Below are 17,104 nucleotides of genomic sequence, written 5' to 3'. Positions count from 1 at the left end.
TCCTGGTAATTGCTGGTTTCACCTTGCAAGGTTGGACTGCTGTCTCATTAGAGTCTGTCTCCCCACTCCCCTGCTGGCTGTGACCTGATGGTCTAGAGCAAGGTGAATCCCTGTTCTTGCTGGATGTGTGGTCTGTGGTGCTGTGGTGGAACATAGCAGTCTGACAATCCTCCTGCCTGGGGCCCTATTTCCTGCCTATGCCACTCCCTGCTGGAAATCCTAGGCATCCCCACCGGCTGTGCCAGGTTTATCTCTGAGCCAGGGATCTCAGATGAGGGGTGTCTCTTCTTGTCCTTTTACCACCTTTCAAACTTCTTATCTGGGGGGGTCTGGACGAACAGAAGATTTAACACCGGGCTGGGCAGCTGGACATCCCTGGGATATTTGGTTGGGGCAAACAAATCCCAGGGGCTGATCGTACTTTGCACCTACAGCTCCTTTCATCGAAGGATCTCAAGGTACTTTATAAATGTTAATCCTCCCCAGGCAGTGGGTCAGTATCTTTACCCCAGTTCTATAGACAACCGAGAAACTGGAACACAGAGAGGGGAAGTGCCTCCCTGAAGGCCATGTAGTAAAGTCAGTGGCGAAGGCCCCCAGAGCCCTTACTCCCAATCCCCCTGCTCTAACTCCAGCCAGGGTGTTCTCCTCTCAGTACATTTGGCACCATTTATTTCTCCCTTCATTTGTGAAAGTCTTTCTCTCTCTGTCTTTATAAAAGTAACATCTCTTTAATGACCAGCCATTCAGCACATTAAAGTCCAATTAGGTAACTGGTGAAATGCAATGAAAGCTTTGTAGGCTGCCTTGCGCTGCATGCACAGGCCGGGGAAGAAGGGCTCAGAGGCGCTCGCGTTGTGGTGTTTTCCAGCCTCTCTGTTCAGGAGGGGACTGCGTTTGCAGCGTGGTGGGTGTGAACTATACAGCTCCCACAGCGTGGGGCTGGGTGCGAGGCCACTGGCGTGTTGTTTTCCTGTCTGGGAAAGGGACTGCTGGATTGCCATCTTGGGCAATGGAAATCCTCTGTATGACTCCAGCAAGGGCAGGTCTCCCTCGGGAACTCCCCCTGCCACCGAGCCTTCATCTTGCTCTCTGGGTGTAGGCCCATGGCCCATTTTAGTCCTTGGCTTCTCTGCTGAGATTGCTAGGAAGGGAGCCGGTTTGGTGTTGGTTAGGCGGGTGGGTTTTGTGAGGCACACCTGTCTCCTAGAGCTCAGGCAGACTCGCCAGCTTGTTTCATGGGGGACTTCTTCAGGTGGTAGCAGCCTTGTCAGCACTGACTAGGCTGGATTTGAACTGGGGGCTTTGAGAGGACTCTACTGACTGGGGCCTGTGCCTGAGCCATCCCATCCCCCAGTCATGCAGCTAGTTTAGATAAGAAGTGAGCAGCTGGCTGTTCAGAGGAACCATTTGTGGTTCCCCCCTGGCTCCTGGGCGGTGAACAAACTGCCACAAGGACCAGATTTTAAAACCCTCAGTGAATTGGGGCGGAGTTGCCAGGGCCGAGGCGCGTGTAGCTTCGTGTCACGGTGGGAGGTGTTAGGCCCCAATGAGTGCTCCTGTGCACTGTGACTGGCTGTGCATGTGGCCGGCATGAAGGGCACGTGTTGGCTATGCCCCATGGAGGCACTTGTGTCTGTGAGCCATTCGAGAGTGAACCGTGAGCGTGCTGCCTGCCATGTGTGTGCCGAGATGCTGCGCGCTCACTCTGGCAGCTGAAATGATGGGCGCATTTACCCTTTGCTGCGGGCTGGCCTGTGGCTTCAGGTCCTATTGGAGAGCCAGGCTGATTCTCTGGACTAGTGATGCTGAGGCTGAGTGCTCATCCACCCTGGGAAGTGAGTGCTTGACAGCACCCAAGAGCAACCGTCCCATGCCTGCTAGGGAGTGTCAGAGCATTGACAGGCTCTGTGCTGCATTCTGCCCCGGCATGGTGGGAGAGATGGTGGCTGTGATATGGGCCAGCAAGTGCCAGGGTGGGGAAGCAAAGTGGCCGTGAATGCCCGGAGGCTCACTGGGGTGGTTTTAGGCTGCGTTGTGCTAATCCGCTCTCGGCAAGTCTCCCTTCAGACAGGAAGCTATGGTCTCTGTGCTGCTGGGGTGGGGGAAGAGGTGGAAGGTGGGCGAATGTGGCTTTCTGTGATGCTGCACGCGCCCCCCCCCTCATTGTGTGTGGTTGTTGAATGAGGGGAGTAACGTTCTGGAGGAGATGGATGGAAGGGGCGCTGCATCTCCTATACATGGCAATGGAAGCTGCTAAGCCCCCAGAGGGCTGTGAGAACCAAAGCCCCAGAAATGGAGAGTGGCTGGCAGGGGGCAAGGGGGTGGGCAATGAGCCCCAAAGGCTTAATGTTATAACTTGAGCTGCAGAAGGGCTGGCCTAACCCTGTTCTTGTCTTTCCCTCTAGGGCTGATCAGGCTGCCAGTGTCCACGACGCCCTGAATGTGAAGTCTAGCAGAAGCAGAGGAGACCGTGGCCCTGTAATACCCCCTCCCATCCCCGCACCCCTCTATTTTGGGTTGGCTTCTATTTATTTTGTGGCTGGGTTTGTGCACGGCCCTGGTCGGATGTGACACTGCTGCAATGTGGCTCCTTCGGCTCAAGCACCACTTGTCCGTTAATATCTGGACCCTTCTGCTTTTGGGGAGCGCCTGGCTACCACTGGCAGAGGGCACCCCCAAGTCCCTCTTTAGGACTTTCTCTGTCACAGACTGGAGCTTGACACACCTGGTGGTCCACAACAAAACTGGGGAGGTCTATGTGGGCGCTGTCAACCGGATCTACAAGCTCTCCAACAACCTGACGCTGTTGCGTGCCCATGTGACGGGGCCGGTGGATGATAACGAGAAGTGCTATCCGCCCCCTAGCGTCCAGTCCTGCCCCCATGGGCTGGTCACCACCAACAATGTCAACAAGTTGCTGCTGGTGGACTACTCAGGGAACCGGCTGATCGCCTGTGGTAGTGCCTCCCAGGGCATCTGCCAGTTCCTACGCTTGGACGACCTCTTCAAGCTGGGGGAACCCCACCACCGCAAGGAGCACTACCTCTCCAGTGTCAATGAGTCGGGCACCATGTCAGGTGTCATCATTGAGGTGCTTAATGGACAAAACAAGCTCTTCATCGGGACGCCGATCGATGGGAAGTCCGAGTACTTCCCCACCCTCTCTAGCCGCAAGCTGATGACCAACGAGGAGAACGCGGAGATGTTTGGCTTCGTCTACCAGGACGAGTTTGTCTCCTCCCAGCTCAAGATCCCCTCAGACACGCTCTCCAAATTTCCCACGTTTGACATTTACTACATCTATAGCTTCAGCAGTGAGCAGTTCGTCTACTACCTGACCTTGCAGCTGGACACCCAGCTCACCTCGCCTGACTCTACAGGGGAGCAATTCTTCACCTCCAAAATCGTCCGCCTCTGTGTGGACGACCCCAAGTTCTACTCCTACGTGGAGTTCCCCATCGGCTGCGTGCGAGATGGCGTCGAGTACCGCCTGATACAGGACGCGTACCTCAGCAAGCCCGGCAAGGTGCTTGCCAGGCAGCTGGGCATCTCGGAGCAGGAAGACATCCTCTTCACTGTTTTCTCCCAGGGCCAGAAGAACAGGGTCAAGCCACCCAAGGAGTCCGTCCTCTGCCTCTTCACTCTGAAAAAGATAAAAGACAAAATCAAGGAGCGCATCCAGTCTTGCTACCGAGGGGAGGGAAAGCTGTCACTGCCCTGGCTATTGAACAAGGAATTGGGTTGCATCAACTCGGTAAGTGCCTGCTTAGCTCTGAGGGGGGCTGCTTTCCGGTCCTGTGGATCCACTCCCATCACGGTCACCTGGCTGGGCTGCTGCCTGCTCAGATGGGCTGCTTGTCTGTTGTGAGAACTATTGCCGGCGGGGCGGGGGTAGGAGCGCAGGCTGACGCAGGGTATCTAGTGGTATCCCATTATGAGTATGGAGCACGAGGTCATGGCTCTGGTGCGGGATGGTCACTGGGTTTTGGTTTAAACAGGTATTTACCAGTGGATCCAGGCCTGTGTAGTAAATGCTGCTCCCAGTGGTGATACAGTGGGCGTCAGCTCTTCCCCAGTTTTAGCTAGAGTAATGCTGGGCAGAGGGCTGGGAGGGCAAAAAAAGCACCCAGAAGCTTTTTGATGTTAGTGGTTTGGTACCCACCAGATCCTTAGGTAGGCGAGTGCCTGGGTACCTCTTTCTCCTCCTTGTTCCATGCTGGCTCTGGCAGTCCAGGCCTCCTGCTGGGACGATTGTACCGTAGCTCACAGTGATGCACCATCCAGAGCCTGGGGTCCTGCTAGCGATGCTGAACCTTCTCTAGTTTTGTGGTGAGTGTAACAGACACCCTAGGGCCCAAGCAGCGGGATGGTGGGAGCTGATACCCTGCAGTGCAGTTCCTGACTGCATACAGTACATGGAACAGCTGACACCGCTGCAGCATGTGATGGGGGGCTGGGAAGGCAGGGATGGAGTTGGGTAGGTGCAAACAATAACTATTCCCCTCTTTGTCTTTTGCAGTATTGACAGATTTGATTCCCTCCTGGGGAGGGTGTGGGGGGCGGGGGCAGCTAATCTCCCTGCAGATCAGACTAATAACATGCTTCAGAGAGCTAACCGTGGCGACGGTGGATTAAAGGGAGCGCAGCCTGCCCTCTTCAGGCGCAGGTGGCGCCTTTCCCGCTGGTCGATGCCAGCGCTCAGAGTGGAGATGGCTGCGGCTCAGCATGAGAGCCCCTTGCAAATGGCATCTGTGGCTTTTGGGATGGTCGGAGAGAACCTCCAAAGCAACTGCGTGTGACTGAGAACACAGGGGTGGGGAGGGGTGGCGAAGGCAGAGTCAGAGGGTGTCCGGCAGCCTTGTGGGCTGCACAGCTTCCTTCAGCGTTCGGCGCAGAGGCTCCTTGCTGCCTGCTCCCGGGCCCTTGTTCATTCTAAGTGCACCTGTTGCATGCCCCGTAGCATGAGTTGGTGGGAAGGGAGTGAGAGTGTCTGACCCCTTAATTTCTGCCCTCAGGCCCCCTTTAGAACAGCTGGTCACTCCGTTCACAACCGACCCAGGGCGGCTGGATTCAAACACACTCTGCTCCTGCTGGAAAATGATCATTCCTGCGAGCTGCTGGCTCTGTGCCAGGGGCTGGGTCACACAGCCAGACCCTGGGCCCCCGCTGCAGGGCAGCCCTGCCTTTGGCAGACTCCAGAGAAATGATCTGCCTCTGACATGTGACGCCCTCTCGTCTCTGTGATCTTGTCAATACCTGGCACATGCTTGGCCCATTCAGCCTCTGTCAAGCCTCTCTGTGTCGTCCTGTCCTCGCGCTCTGTTCTCATCCTCCCCCACCATGGTATAGGACTGTCCCTGAAGGAAGGCTTTCCATGCTGGCTGCTCCTTACCTGGTCAGACCTGTTCCACTGGCTGATGGAGGCCTGGAAAATCTTCCTGTTCCTTCTCTTTTTAGCTCTTGGCAGCTCATTCATTGCTGAGCGTGCTCATAGGATCTGCTGAGAGTGGGAGCAGGTCAGCTCCTGTCTAGATCCCATGGTGACAGTTCCCTAGTTCCAGAGGTGAAAGTAAGCCGGTCCGGTCCGGTACGCCGTAACAGACCACACCGGCTTCCGCGGCGGGGACTTAAAGGGCTCTGGGCTCCCCGCTGCAGCGGGCAGCCCAGAGCCCTTTAAATCCCGCCCGCGGTTCCAGCGGCCGGGCTGGGACCAGATTTAAAGGGCTCTGGGCTGCCGGCTGCAGTCAACCCAGAGCCCTTTAAATCCTGCTCGCGGCTCCGGCAGCTGGGTTGGAGCCGGATTTAAAGGGCTCTGGGTTGCTGTGGCTGTGGTCAACCCAGAGCCCTTTAAATCCCGCCCATGGCTCCGGCAGCCAGGCTGGGGCCGGATTTAAAGGGCTCAGAGCTCCCCCGGCTGCGGGAAGCCCAGAGCCCTTTGACTCCCGCCTGCGGCTCCGGCAGCCGGAGCTGTGGTGGGAATTTAAAGGGTCCGGATCTCCGCGGTGGCAGGAGCCCCGGGCTCTTTAATTTGCCCCTGAGCCCCCGGGGCTCCCAGCCACCTCTGCAGCTGGGAGCCCCGGGTTGATTTAAAGGCCCTGGGGCTCCCAGCCACAGCCGGTGCCCCAGGGCCTTTAAATCTTGAGGCCCCGCTTCTTCCGGTTGAGGCCACGCCCCCTCAGGACTCCGGCAGTACCGGTAAGTCCTGTAAGTTACTTTCACCCCTGCCTAGTTCTTGCCTGGACAGTTCCCAGAATTTGTCAGGGGCAGAGCTTCTTTCAGAGTGGTTCAGTGGCTCCTCCAGTTGGGCATGCTGACCTGCCTCTGTCCTCAGGTCAGCATGCAATGAGGCAGCATAAAGAGGGTAGGTCCATGTGCAACAAAAACACCTCGGATTCTCATTCCCCCGCAAGCCTGGCTGCCAGGCCATGGGAGGTGCCTGGAGCATTGGGAGTGGGTGACTCCTCCACTTTCATTCAGGGCACATGGATGGGGAATGGCAGAGCGTGGGCCTCAGCATGTCCTAGGTGTGAGTGAGGCACTGGGAATGCGTCTGATGTTGAAGGCAGTTAGTAGCAAACTATTGCCCCTGGGGATGTGGGAGCATGCCAGGACTGTAATCCCTGGGCTGCTTTTCCCAGTCTAGGGAAAGTCTCTTGCCTGTCCCAAGGGAAGCATTTCCCACCGGCTGTTGCTAACACACGAACGCGGCTGCCGGCTTATTGTCCTGTTTTGCTACATGAAGTCTGTGGCAAGGGGGTGCTGAGCCTGCTTGGTTTATGAACTATTGCCGGCTTCTCTTCCAGATGATATTATAAAATATAAATGGTCACAGGGAGGCTATTTCAGCTACTCGGGATGATGGGAGTGTAATATATCCAGGCATCTCTAAACTGGCATGGCCTGGGCAGCCTCTCGCAGCGTGGGCTAAAGCCTGCAGGCCAGATCCTCAACAGGGGGAAATCAACTGAGCGCCATTGAAATCAGTTTAGCTACACCAGTTTACCCCAGCTGAGGATCTGGCCCAGCCATAAATGGGTGTATGACCTCACTGGGCTATACACCTGCTTACACCAAGGCTGAATTTAGTCCCCTGTCAGTGCTAGCGTGGTGCAATGGTTTAATGCTCTAGCCCAGAGGTAGGCAACCTATGGCACGGGTGCCGAAGGCGGCACGCGAGCTCATTTTTCAGTGGCACTCACACTGCCCGGGTCCTGGCCACTGGTCCAGGGGGCTCTGCATTTTAATTTCATTTTAAATGAAGCTTCTTAAAAACCTTATTTACTTTACGTAGAACAATAGTTTAGTTATATATTATAGACTTATAGAAAGAGACCGTCTAAAAATGTTAAAATGTATCACTGGCACGCGAAACCTTAAATCAGAGTGAATAAATGAAAACTTGGCACACCATTTCTGAAAGGTTGCCGACCCTGCTCTAGCCTCTCTCTTTTGGGCTTCCAGACTTTGCTAGATCACCATGAAATGACTGGTTGCAAGCTAGTCCAGGGTGGGTATTTGATCAAATAACACAAACTGGCCTGGTTGGCTTTCCCTGATCAAGGGAACCCAGCTCCAGCATAAGCAGGGGCACCTGCAAGTTAGGACAGTGGGGCATTGGCAGAGTGGTGGTATGGCCCAACCTGGAATATCCCGGGGGGCTGCAGGCCAGCACTGAGAGGGGTTGACAGAGCTGGGCTTGTGGATAGCAGGGTGGCTGTAAGAGGGGAGCTTGCCCTGCTGTTTTGTGCTCTGGCCAGCAGAGCCTGTGCCCTGAGTTTTCCTAGAGCAGCCCTTGTGTACCCCTTGTGCTGGAGTCTGTGTGGGATTTGTCTTTTCAAAGCCATTGTGCTGTGCTCAGAAAGCCAGTAGACTAGGACCTGGTGGTGCCCTTCTCCCAAGGAGCTTCACTGTGAGCTACTTATTGCTGGCATGTCAGGGGATTAAGGAGTTCACAAGGAGCCTCTAAATAGTCCCTCAGCCCCCTAAGTCCCATTCTGTGGAGCGTGGCCATCTGAGCCCCTTGCATTCCCCCTTCAAGGGGGAGCCAGCCATAGGACAGCTGTCCCCGCTGAACGTCCATTCTGACTGGCCCTTGGGGCACTGGGGAGTGCAGCAGGAGCAGTGCCTGAGTGAGGGTCTCCCCTTGGCTTAGTGCCCAGAAGGAGTAACACAGGGGGAGTCTTTTTTGGCCCTTGCTGTTTCTCAGGTGCCCTCTTGCAGGTCAGTCACCACAGGGATGCGGGGCTGTCCTGTGGGAGCCACGTGCCTTAACCGCATCCACCTGGAGTGCTTCGGCATCCTTGTGGAATTGTCCCAGGCAGCTCCTCCTTTGTCCTCTCCTGAGCTCGGAGGGAGACAGCTAACAGCTGCCTGACAAAGTAAAGGGTTTGCTGTCAAGAGCACTGGGCTCACAAATCTGATTTTGGCTTCAAACTAATTCAATTCTGGTGGAAAATGATGAAATCGTTACACTGCTGCCTGCTGGGTCATACGACTGCTGACTCCGGGAACGGAGCTGCCTGCCTCCCTCTCTTGCTCTGTCTCTCGCTCCCCTGTTCCCTCTCTCTTCGCTGCCCTTGGCCCGCACAGCTGTCTTGGGGACCCAGCTGTGCCTCGGAGCAGCTCTTCTGTTTCCTTTGGGCTTTTCCTAGGCAAGGTGCTGAACGAGAGAGAGACAGAAGTGTAAGGAAGGGAATGTCACCTTGTCCCTGAGCTGGTGGTATGTGTGTAGCGAGGGTGGTTGTGCCAGTCAGCCAAAGGGGTTGATGATGCTGTAGCCAGGTCTCCTGCTGGATTGGCACGGGGTGGCCGGTTTGATATATGAAATGAGCTGCGCAGAGGGATGTTCTGAGCATCAAGGACTTCAGCCTGGGTACAGGTCTGTGTGCAGAGCTAGATCTTTAGCAGTATTCTGAATCCAGGCGGGCTATTCCCCTGGAGCTCCCTGATCTCTGCTGGGTAGCGTTAGTGGGCTCCGGGGTGCTTAGTGGCCCCTCAGGGAGCCTAAGCAAAGTGTGCCGTGCAGATGAGCATTCAAACTGCAGCTGCCCTTGGCCTCCTTGTTGGTAGCTGCAGCAGAACAAGCAAGGGGCGAATGGGACACGGATGCCGAGCTCCCCCCTCTCTCTGCTGCTAGAGGGCCCTGTCCTGTGCCAGTGTAGCAGGAGGCAGGGCAGCATGGGTGTTTGTGGCTGTTCCTACTCTGCAGATTACTAATTCCTGTGCTGCGAAACATCTCTCTGAAACATTAAGAAGATGGTCATTAGTGGATCCCTTGTGTCTCTTTCTCCCAACCTCTCCCCTTTCACTCCTTCTCTTGTCTTGGCACAGGGATAACAAAGGAAGAGGGAAGGAGCAGAGAATAAACAAGCCGTTTGCTCACAAAAGTAACAAAGCACACAAGAAAACCAATCTGGCTGGAAATGGAGCCACAATATCAGTTCTGGCCAGTTGTTCTTCCCCCAACTTCCCTGGCTTCTTCGCATCCTTGTCAGGATCCAGCTTGGCTTTGGCTGGCTGGCTCAGGGCAAATTACTGGTCCTTGGGGAATTGAGAGCTGATGGCAAGGCTGCCCCTGTGTGTGGCCTTTGAACCCTGGCTGGGAACAGGATTAATTTCCCCCACTTTTAGGAGAACACAATAAAGATTGGAAGCAGCCACTCCCCTGCCTGGGGCTCTGATCACACCGCATGTCCCAGGCTGAGCAGAGATGGGCTGAGTCAGGGCTTGAATGGGAGAGCTCTAGGGAGAACTCAGGGTGCTTTGAGAAGCGGTGGCTAGTAACGCATTGAATAGTGCTTGTCTCTGTGAGCCAGCACTGAGCCGCTGTCCCAGCCTTATGCAGGAGAGTGCTGCGTTGCTGAAAGTGCCTGAGATGCGGCACCGAGGTCTTGATTTTTGGGCTCTTTAATGGCACTTTATGGAAGAGCAGGGATGTGAACATTGCTGTCCTGGCCAAAGTCCAGCTCAGGTAATAACTGTATTCCTAAATCCCACTGCACGTTCAATTAGATGTGGTATTCTTCACTTCCTGTCCTAAATGGTTATGCTGCTGTGTGCTGTTAAACAGTTCTCTTGTTCCACCCCCGCAAGTGGCTGCATTTCTGCAGTAGTTGAATGATCCCTGTGTGTATAGCTCATAAATCAGTTTGTAGAATGCATTGGAAGCTTCCAGGATGAAACACCTATCCATTATCATAGTCAATACTGGGGGACAAAAGGGGGCATCAGTTCAGCTAAACAGCCCCCTTCATGGGAGTTGTGGAAAGAGTATAAGTTACCAGGTACAGGTTACTTGATGGTTTCTGGGTGCCCTCTGCTTTCCTGAAGCTCCAACAGATCAAATGTGCCTTGTAACGTGTGACAGCTGCTATCTTGGCTAACACCACGGAGAGAACCCGGGACTGCTAGAGCTACAAGCGTAAGTCTCTCTCTAGCTTGAGCTAAAGAGCCAGGCTTTGCAGTTACTGTCAGTGACAGACTCCCATCTTCTGTGTATCAGGCACAGAAGGGGACACAACACACGCTGACCAGTGGCTTACATAGACATTCCCTCCACTCTGTCCCGGGCAGCTCTTGCAGTCCCACCATCGTTTCATTAGCATTGGCAGGCAGGGTTTGATTCTGTTTATTCTCAGGAAAGCTCAATGCTCTGGTGATATCTAGATTTTGGTGAAATCCCAGTTGGGCGACTTGTCTGAGCTGGCAGTAGGCTAAGGGTTCAGTTAGAGGCCCCCTCACGCCCTTTCCAGCCCTGGGGAGGATATATCCCAGTGGGGGGGCGGGGGAGAGTGTAGCCATCCTGCGCCATTTAGTGGTGAGAGAATTGGGTAATTGTTCCCCCGGCTACAGGAATTGGTTCTCCCAGTGTTCTTACAGGGCGTGAGCTCCTGCAGGAAATCAGTCAGGGGTGTGTGTGTGTGCTCACCATGACGGGAAACCTGGCTGCTTTGGCATTGGGATTATGATGTGAGCTTCTGAAGGTTTCAGGTAAAGCATGGAGGTGTGGGCTGCTGCATTCCAACACCAGCACTGCCTGTGCTAGAGAGCCCGTGAGGATTGTCCCTCTGCTAGGTACTAGGCCCGACCTCTTGGGCCTGGAGAAATTCCCTCACGTGATTTGCTTTTTCAGGCCAAGCAGAGGAGGGGGCACAACAGAGGAAGGTGCTGCCAGATCTCAAACCGAGCCCTCATCACCTCACTTCTCTGCTAGCAATATCCAAACCACATCCTCCAAAGTGTGCAAAACCAGTAGGTGCGAATTTTCTCATGCACCACTGAAATGCTGCCTGCTCTGGGCGGGCCATGGGAGCCAGTTAAGGGCTGCACAGCAACGCTCCACACTTGTCAGGAAGCAAAGGGTGGTGTCTCCAACTGATGCTATAAGGTTGCTGTCAGGAGTCTACTCTCACTTGAAACTGGGCGGTTTCAAAGTGAGGACCCGCATGTCTTCCCCCCACCCCAAAATCCTAGGGTAGGTCTCCCCTTCGGCTGCCACCACCCGGTCAATTCCGTGGGCCGGGACACCCCTGTTTCCCCCCTTGGGAACACAGATCAATTCACAGAGGAGGAACCTTCCCCCTCCCCCCTGATTCAACTCCTTGAATCTCACACACACAGGGAAGCAGCCCACTTCCCCCTCCCCTTCCCCTGAATTTCCCCAAGGGAAGGAATTAACCAAGTCCAAAGAAAAGAAAAGAATTTATTAAAGAATAAAAAGAAAAATACAGAATCTCTATGAGCCCAAGCTGGACACTCATAGGGTATAACCTTATCAATCTCTGGAGAGAATCCCCTCTCCCCCTTTTCTCAGTAAAAGCAATATCAGCAAACAGGAATAAAGCATTTCCTTTAGCAAACACACAATTGCAAATATAGAAATCAAATCATAAGACTAATTCACCTTTCTAATTAATACTCACTATTAATTAGTAGAAACTACTCCAGGAGAACTTGGAGACATGACTGTCTTCTGTTAGATTCAAAAACAGTTCTCACCCAGACAAAGGCTTCCCTCCACAGAGATTTGAAAAAATCTTATCTCTGATTGGTCCTCTGGTCAGGTGGTCACCAGGTACTACATGTTAACCCTTTACAGGTAAAACAGACCTTAACCCTTAACTATCTGTTTATGACAGTTGCTTTCTAAGTAGGCTGAATATAGGTGCCCGAGTTGGAACCCGAGACTCTGGGGTTAATGTCTGATTGGTGTGAAAAGTGCTGCTCCTGGTCAGGATTTCTGGTTTAAAGTCTCATCTGGAAGGCAGAAGAGCCAGGCTCTATGGCTGCGGTGGGCAGGGGGGATTTCTCTGCATGGGAAGGCCCTGTCAATCAAGATTAATCTCCTGACAAAGGAGGGGGAGGGTAGGGAGTGGGGGAAGGGCTGTCTCATGATGAACCTCACCCCCTTCCTTTGAGCCCCTCCAGCCGCGTTGTAAGAACTCTATTCATCGCGCTCCGGCCTCTCCAGAATGAGGCTCGGTGGATGACATCTCGTACAGCAGGGTTCAGAGGACAAGGGTGAAAGGAACTGTACGGGGATGTGGCTTTTGGATGAGCTGCCCTGTTCCTTCCCCCAGCTGAGTTCCCAGGGCACAAGGCCACGGCATCCCCAGTGCAGCAGCATCCTTGCGTTTTGGTTCCAGCTGCTGCGGCAGCAGCATGAACTTTTGACTATCTAATCCCCAAGTGCTGTGGGCCATCGCCGAGCCCACGCTGGAGCCAGGCAGAGAGGCCGCCAGACTTGGCTGAGCACTCGGAAGATGTTAGCGGTTCCTCCCTAGTGCTGAAGAGCCGAACAACTTGGCTGGGGAACTAATTCCATCCTGTTTCTTTCGTTCCCCTGCTGGGACCAGGAATTCATCTTCTGAAAGAGGCAGACCTGGAGCAGGAGACTGCATTGAGCAGGCTGTGAGGGTCTCAGCATAGCCATCTAAGCCCCCCACCCCCATTGCTGCCCTCCTCCCGTGGCCTCTGTAGGACCTGGGGAGGGCCAGCACCTGCAACAGAGGGATGGGGTGGTTTAGTTCAGACTCTGCGGGCTGAGTTTAAAAACAGTCCAGTAATGGCTGCGATTGCCTGCATGACTCTGCTAAACCAGCTCTAGTCAGAGCGCCTATTAACCTCTTCAGTGCTGGATGAGAAATCACAGGCTCCCTTAGACCCGCACGTCTGAACGTTCTGCTTCAGCACTCTGCAGGGCAAACTGCCGTGGGTATACTCGGTTCTGGTTATCTAGATCCTTCTACCGTCCACACGTCGGTGGAATTTGATCACCTCACTGACCAAGGTACCTTCACAACACGTCTCCAGCATGTCTCCACTTCCCAGAGAGGGAAAAGCCCTGAGTTAGCAGAGCGTTCAGCCCCAGGCTTGAGTGTGTTGCTGAATCAGGGCTCCATGGATTGTTCAGGTTCATACAGGAAGCTTGTGGCAGACCTAGGAACTGAACTCAGATCTCCTTCATTTCAGCCCAGTACTTCAATCACCAGAACATCCGTCCATGGGCTGCCAAAGAAGGGGTTAATGTTGCTGCCTGACTGAAGGTCTCTTTCTCTGCACAGAGCAGGTGGGGCACGGCTAGCTGCAGGGTGGGCTTTCTCCACCTGTTGCTCTCTCTGCTGAAGTGCCTCATGCCTGAGGCGGAGGGACCCTGTCTGGGGGAGGAGTTCAGATTCCATGGCCTGTTTGAGTCCTGGCCTCTCTCCGGAGCCTGCCGATGAGGGGGCAGTTGTTGCTGGTTCTGATGAGGGTGTGTTGTGATGTAGACGTTTGTGCTACTGATGCTGGGCTGAGATAAATCAAATCATCTTTCACAGGGGTCACATAGCAGAGATCAGATGGTAGTAATGAATGGAAGTTGCTAAACCCGGAGCTAAACTCAAACAGGGGACTTAGATGTGAAAGAACTGGAGTCCCGGTCCCCACTGCCCCATGAAAAATTTCCTCCAGCTTCTCTCGGATTCTTCTGTGGGGGTTAGGTTGCCTGTGGGTTTTGTGCACGGGATGTGAGTTTCAGAGAGATCCTGTCTGGTTTCAATCCCAGCTCCCCTTTGCCTGATACTCACATCAGTTTATGCCCTGGGAGGTTGAGGTAAGAGGGATACGTGGTTCTAGACTGAGTACCAACAAACTTTTCTGCTCTGTCACACAGTCCCGAGCTGAATCCTGGCCTCGAGAGGCAATGGGCTGATGCCCTCACACTGTGTAACAATGTCTCGCCTCACACTCGTTCTCCACTATTGGCTTTTGGCTTTGGTTTTGCTATGAAAAGACCCCGGGGGCTTAAAGGTCCCCCAGCAGACGTCAGGAAGCCAGGCACTCAATGGCAGCCAAGGGAGAACATTTATAAATGTTAACTGGCAAATTACTGGCCAATTAATAACACTAAATGGCATGAATCTTGCCTCTCCTGTCTGCTCCCTCATTGCTCTGGTAAGTGGGCCTGAAGGGAGGCAATGATTCGGAGCGTCGGAGAGATGGCTACTTCCTGCCCTGGTTCAGCATCTGCTTTGTGTGTGTCTGAAGCCAGATTGCTGTATCTCAGGCTCTCCCTACTGTAGGGTGGTTTCCTGGGAGAGTCACAGTGCCACTGAAATTTTCCTGGCCCCCCTTTTGTACTGTCTGGGCCTTTTTGGGGGGTGAGGGTTGTGTTGGTGGAAAGTATGGGATTATCATGCTCCTGGAGATTGGATCTTCTGAATATCTACGAGCCAGCTCCCCATACCCCATGTCCCTGCCTAGATGTCTCTGCTGTGCCCTGCAGGGCCCTTCTCTAGGGGTGAGGGGTTCAGTCTTCCTGGTTCATCCCTTTCCTGGCGTCTCTGCTGAAACTGTCTGCTAAGGACCCAACTCGGGTGGTCGTTTCTGTGATGTGCCCACCAGTCCCACTAAGAGATGAACTGAGATCCTGCCAAGCTTGTTTAGTATTGGGGCCACTGAACATCCTGACACAACTAATTAACCTATATACCCCCCCCCCACCCCCTAAATGCCTCTAGTGCCAGTCCATGAGAAGAGATGCCTCTCTGGTTAGGGTCTCCCACTATGTCAGTGGGGCCTTCATTCACCCCAGCTGATTAGGATGGAGCCTGCTGGAAAGGCGATTGTGTCACCCTTTGCCAGCCATGCTGGTGTGAAGTCTCTTGTTAACCCGAGTGTTGGGTATGTGCTTTAGTAGCTATATGAGGTCAGGCAGTGTGCGTGGGTGGGTGGTAATCGATCCTCATACTTGAGGCTGGTCAGCACAGTGGTCAGGAAGGAAATTTACTTGCTCCTTGCAGCATGATGCAACTGGCCATATATATATTCCCCTGACTTTATCTGAAGCACCTGGCAGTAGCAGAGGCCAGACTTGATAGACCAGTGTCTGGATCTGCTATGGTAACTGGCACCATACCCTTCAGATTGCTTCCCCCATCCGATTTGACCTGGCCTGGCCTTGCCATGGTGTCTGTCTGCACGCCCCTAGCGAGGGAGTTTGCTGTTAGTGAGCTAATTGTCGGTGTAATTATTTATTGAGGTGGTGTCGGTGTTGCCGTAGCGGGCAGACGCACGCTCCTTGCAGCCCGGAGTGCAGCGGTGCAGCTGTATTTGTCGTTTCCCAGAGTTTGTTGAGACATAGCAGAGAGGAGTAAACACCATAAACATTTATCCTCTTGCATATTCAGCAGCAGATGAGGTTGGGGAAGCTGCAAATTGGAGTGCAGAGAGCAGTGTGACATGGAGATTGCATTGGCTGCGAGGTGCTGCCAGGACTTAAATACCTTCATTGGTTCCGCTCCAGTGTGCCCGGGACTCAGGTTTTCCATTCACCCCTTCACTGCTGCCTGCTATGCACACTGTGAGGCAGGAGGAAGGGAAGGGGCTCAAGAGGCTCTCTTCATGGGAGAAGATGCATGGGGGGAGCAGGATGTTGCATCGGGGAAGAAGTGACCTGTGATTCCGGGCTGCAGGAGAGGACGTTGCCCTGTCAGCGCCTGAGTCAGGGTGGGCTTCCCTGAGTCTTGGAAGCTGCTGCCGTAAGGGGGCTGAATGCACCTAGGGATCGGACCAATCTGTGCTTAGGGGCAATGACCAGATATCTCTTTCTTCCTCTTGAAACAGACTGTGCTTTTGGGATCGAGTGGCTGAAAGGGTGATGTCTAGGGGTATGTCTTGGGGGGCTGGGCAGTGGGAGCCTCCCATTGCCACTAACGTATAGAATCGTGTAAAAGTAAATATGTCTCCCTTGTGTGTGTGTGTGTGTGTGGGCCCCCTCCTGTCCTCAGTTGCTGAGTCCTTCACCGCTTCCCCTAAGGGCAAAATAGCCAAGGAACCCCAGATGCTCTGCTGGGGCCAAAGCCTCTGCTACTAAATTGCTCCCGTCTTCCTCCACAATATCGATTGTTCATTAGGCCTCAGTGATTCGCTGCTTTCTCAGTGGCATCTTCCTTGGTGAGGCTGAGCTGTGGGGCTCTTGCCCCTGGGCTCTGGGGCTTCTGTCTCAGCCCCCAGAGAGCCAGTCCCTGAATGTTCAGTTATCCCAGCCCTCATGGAGGTGAGGTTCTGGTCGAGGTGTTGGAGAAGGATGTGGGCCCCTGAATTCAACTTGATTTATCACTGGAACGACGCTGCCTTCCTGATGTTTGCTGTGTGAGAATGGAAAGGCGGAGACCAGCAAGGTCCTACACCCCATTCTATTAGTAGGCAAGGTCCTTAGGTTTTCAGATTGCAGGGGGCTTTTGAACCCTTCCACCCGCTTTTCAGTATATTGAGTTGAGGGTTGTTAACTCCCCACTATGCTGCTGATCCCCCCACCCCACTGGGATGAGGGCTTAGGTAGTGGGTAAAGCAGTCTGCCTCCGGGGGCCACTGACGCGGCCCTCTTTGGGAGCCAGTGAGGCCTGTGCGCAAGCTGTGTGACTTTTCTAGAGGAATTTCTTGCCTGAGGAAGGGGAGATAAAAAGTCAGGCATGGAAAGGAGTCAACTTGTGACCACGTCCTAAACCCTGGCACCTCAGCTAGAGGAAGTGAGAACTGCTGAGCAAGCGAACGGAGCTGCAGCTGTGAACAGCTTTGCATCCACTAGACTGTTCCCACCTCTCTGCGCTCCCCACCGCTG

General features: G+C 54.0%; 1 protein-coding gene across 4 annotated transcripts in view; it reads left to right on the top strand.

Annotated features, from left to right (window-relative positions):
* PLXNA1 (plexin A1) overlaps positions 1–17,104 on the top strand; it is a 290,782-nt gene that overhangs the window by 40,834 nt on the left and 232,844 nt on the right. For all 4 annotated transcript variants that reach the window (XM_045025437.1, XM_045025436.1, XM_045025438.1 and 1 more), the window contains exon 2: positions 2,409–3,757. In XM_045025437.1, the coding sequence (XP_044881372.1) occupies positions 2,585–3,757 (1,173 nt within the window). In that variant the 5' untranslated portion in view covers positions 2,409–2,584. The remainder of the gene's footprint in view (positions 1–2,408; positions 3,758–17,104) is intronic.

The sequence above is a fragment of the Mauremys mutica genome, chromosome 7 (assembly GCF_020497125.1).
Source record: "Mauremys mutica isolate MM-2020 ecotype Southern chromosome 7, ASM2049712v1, whole genome shotgun sequence".
In the NCBI taxonomy this organism is placed as follows: domain Eukaryota; kingdom Metazoa; phylum Chordata; order Testudines; family Geoemydidae; genus Mauremys; species Mauremys mutica.
This window is presented reverse-complemented; position numbering and strand designations above follow the sequence as displayed.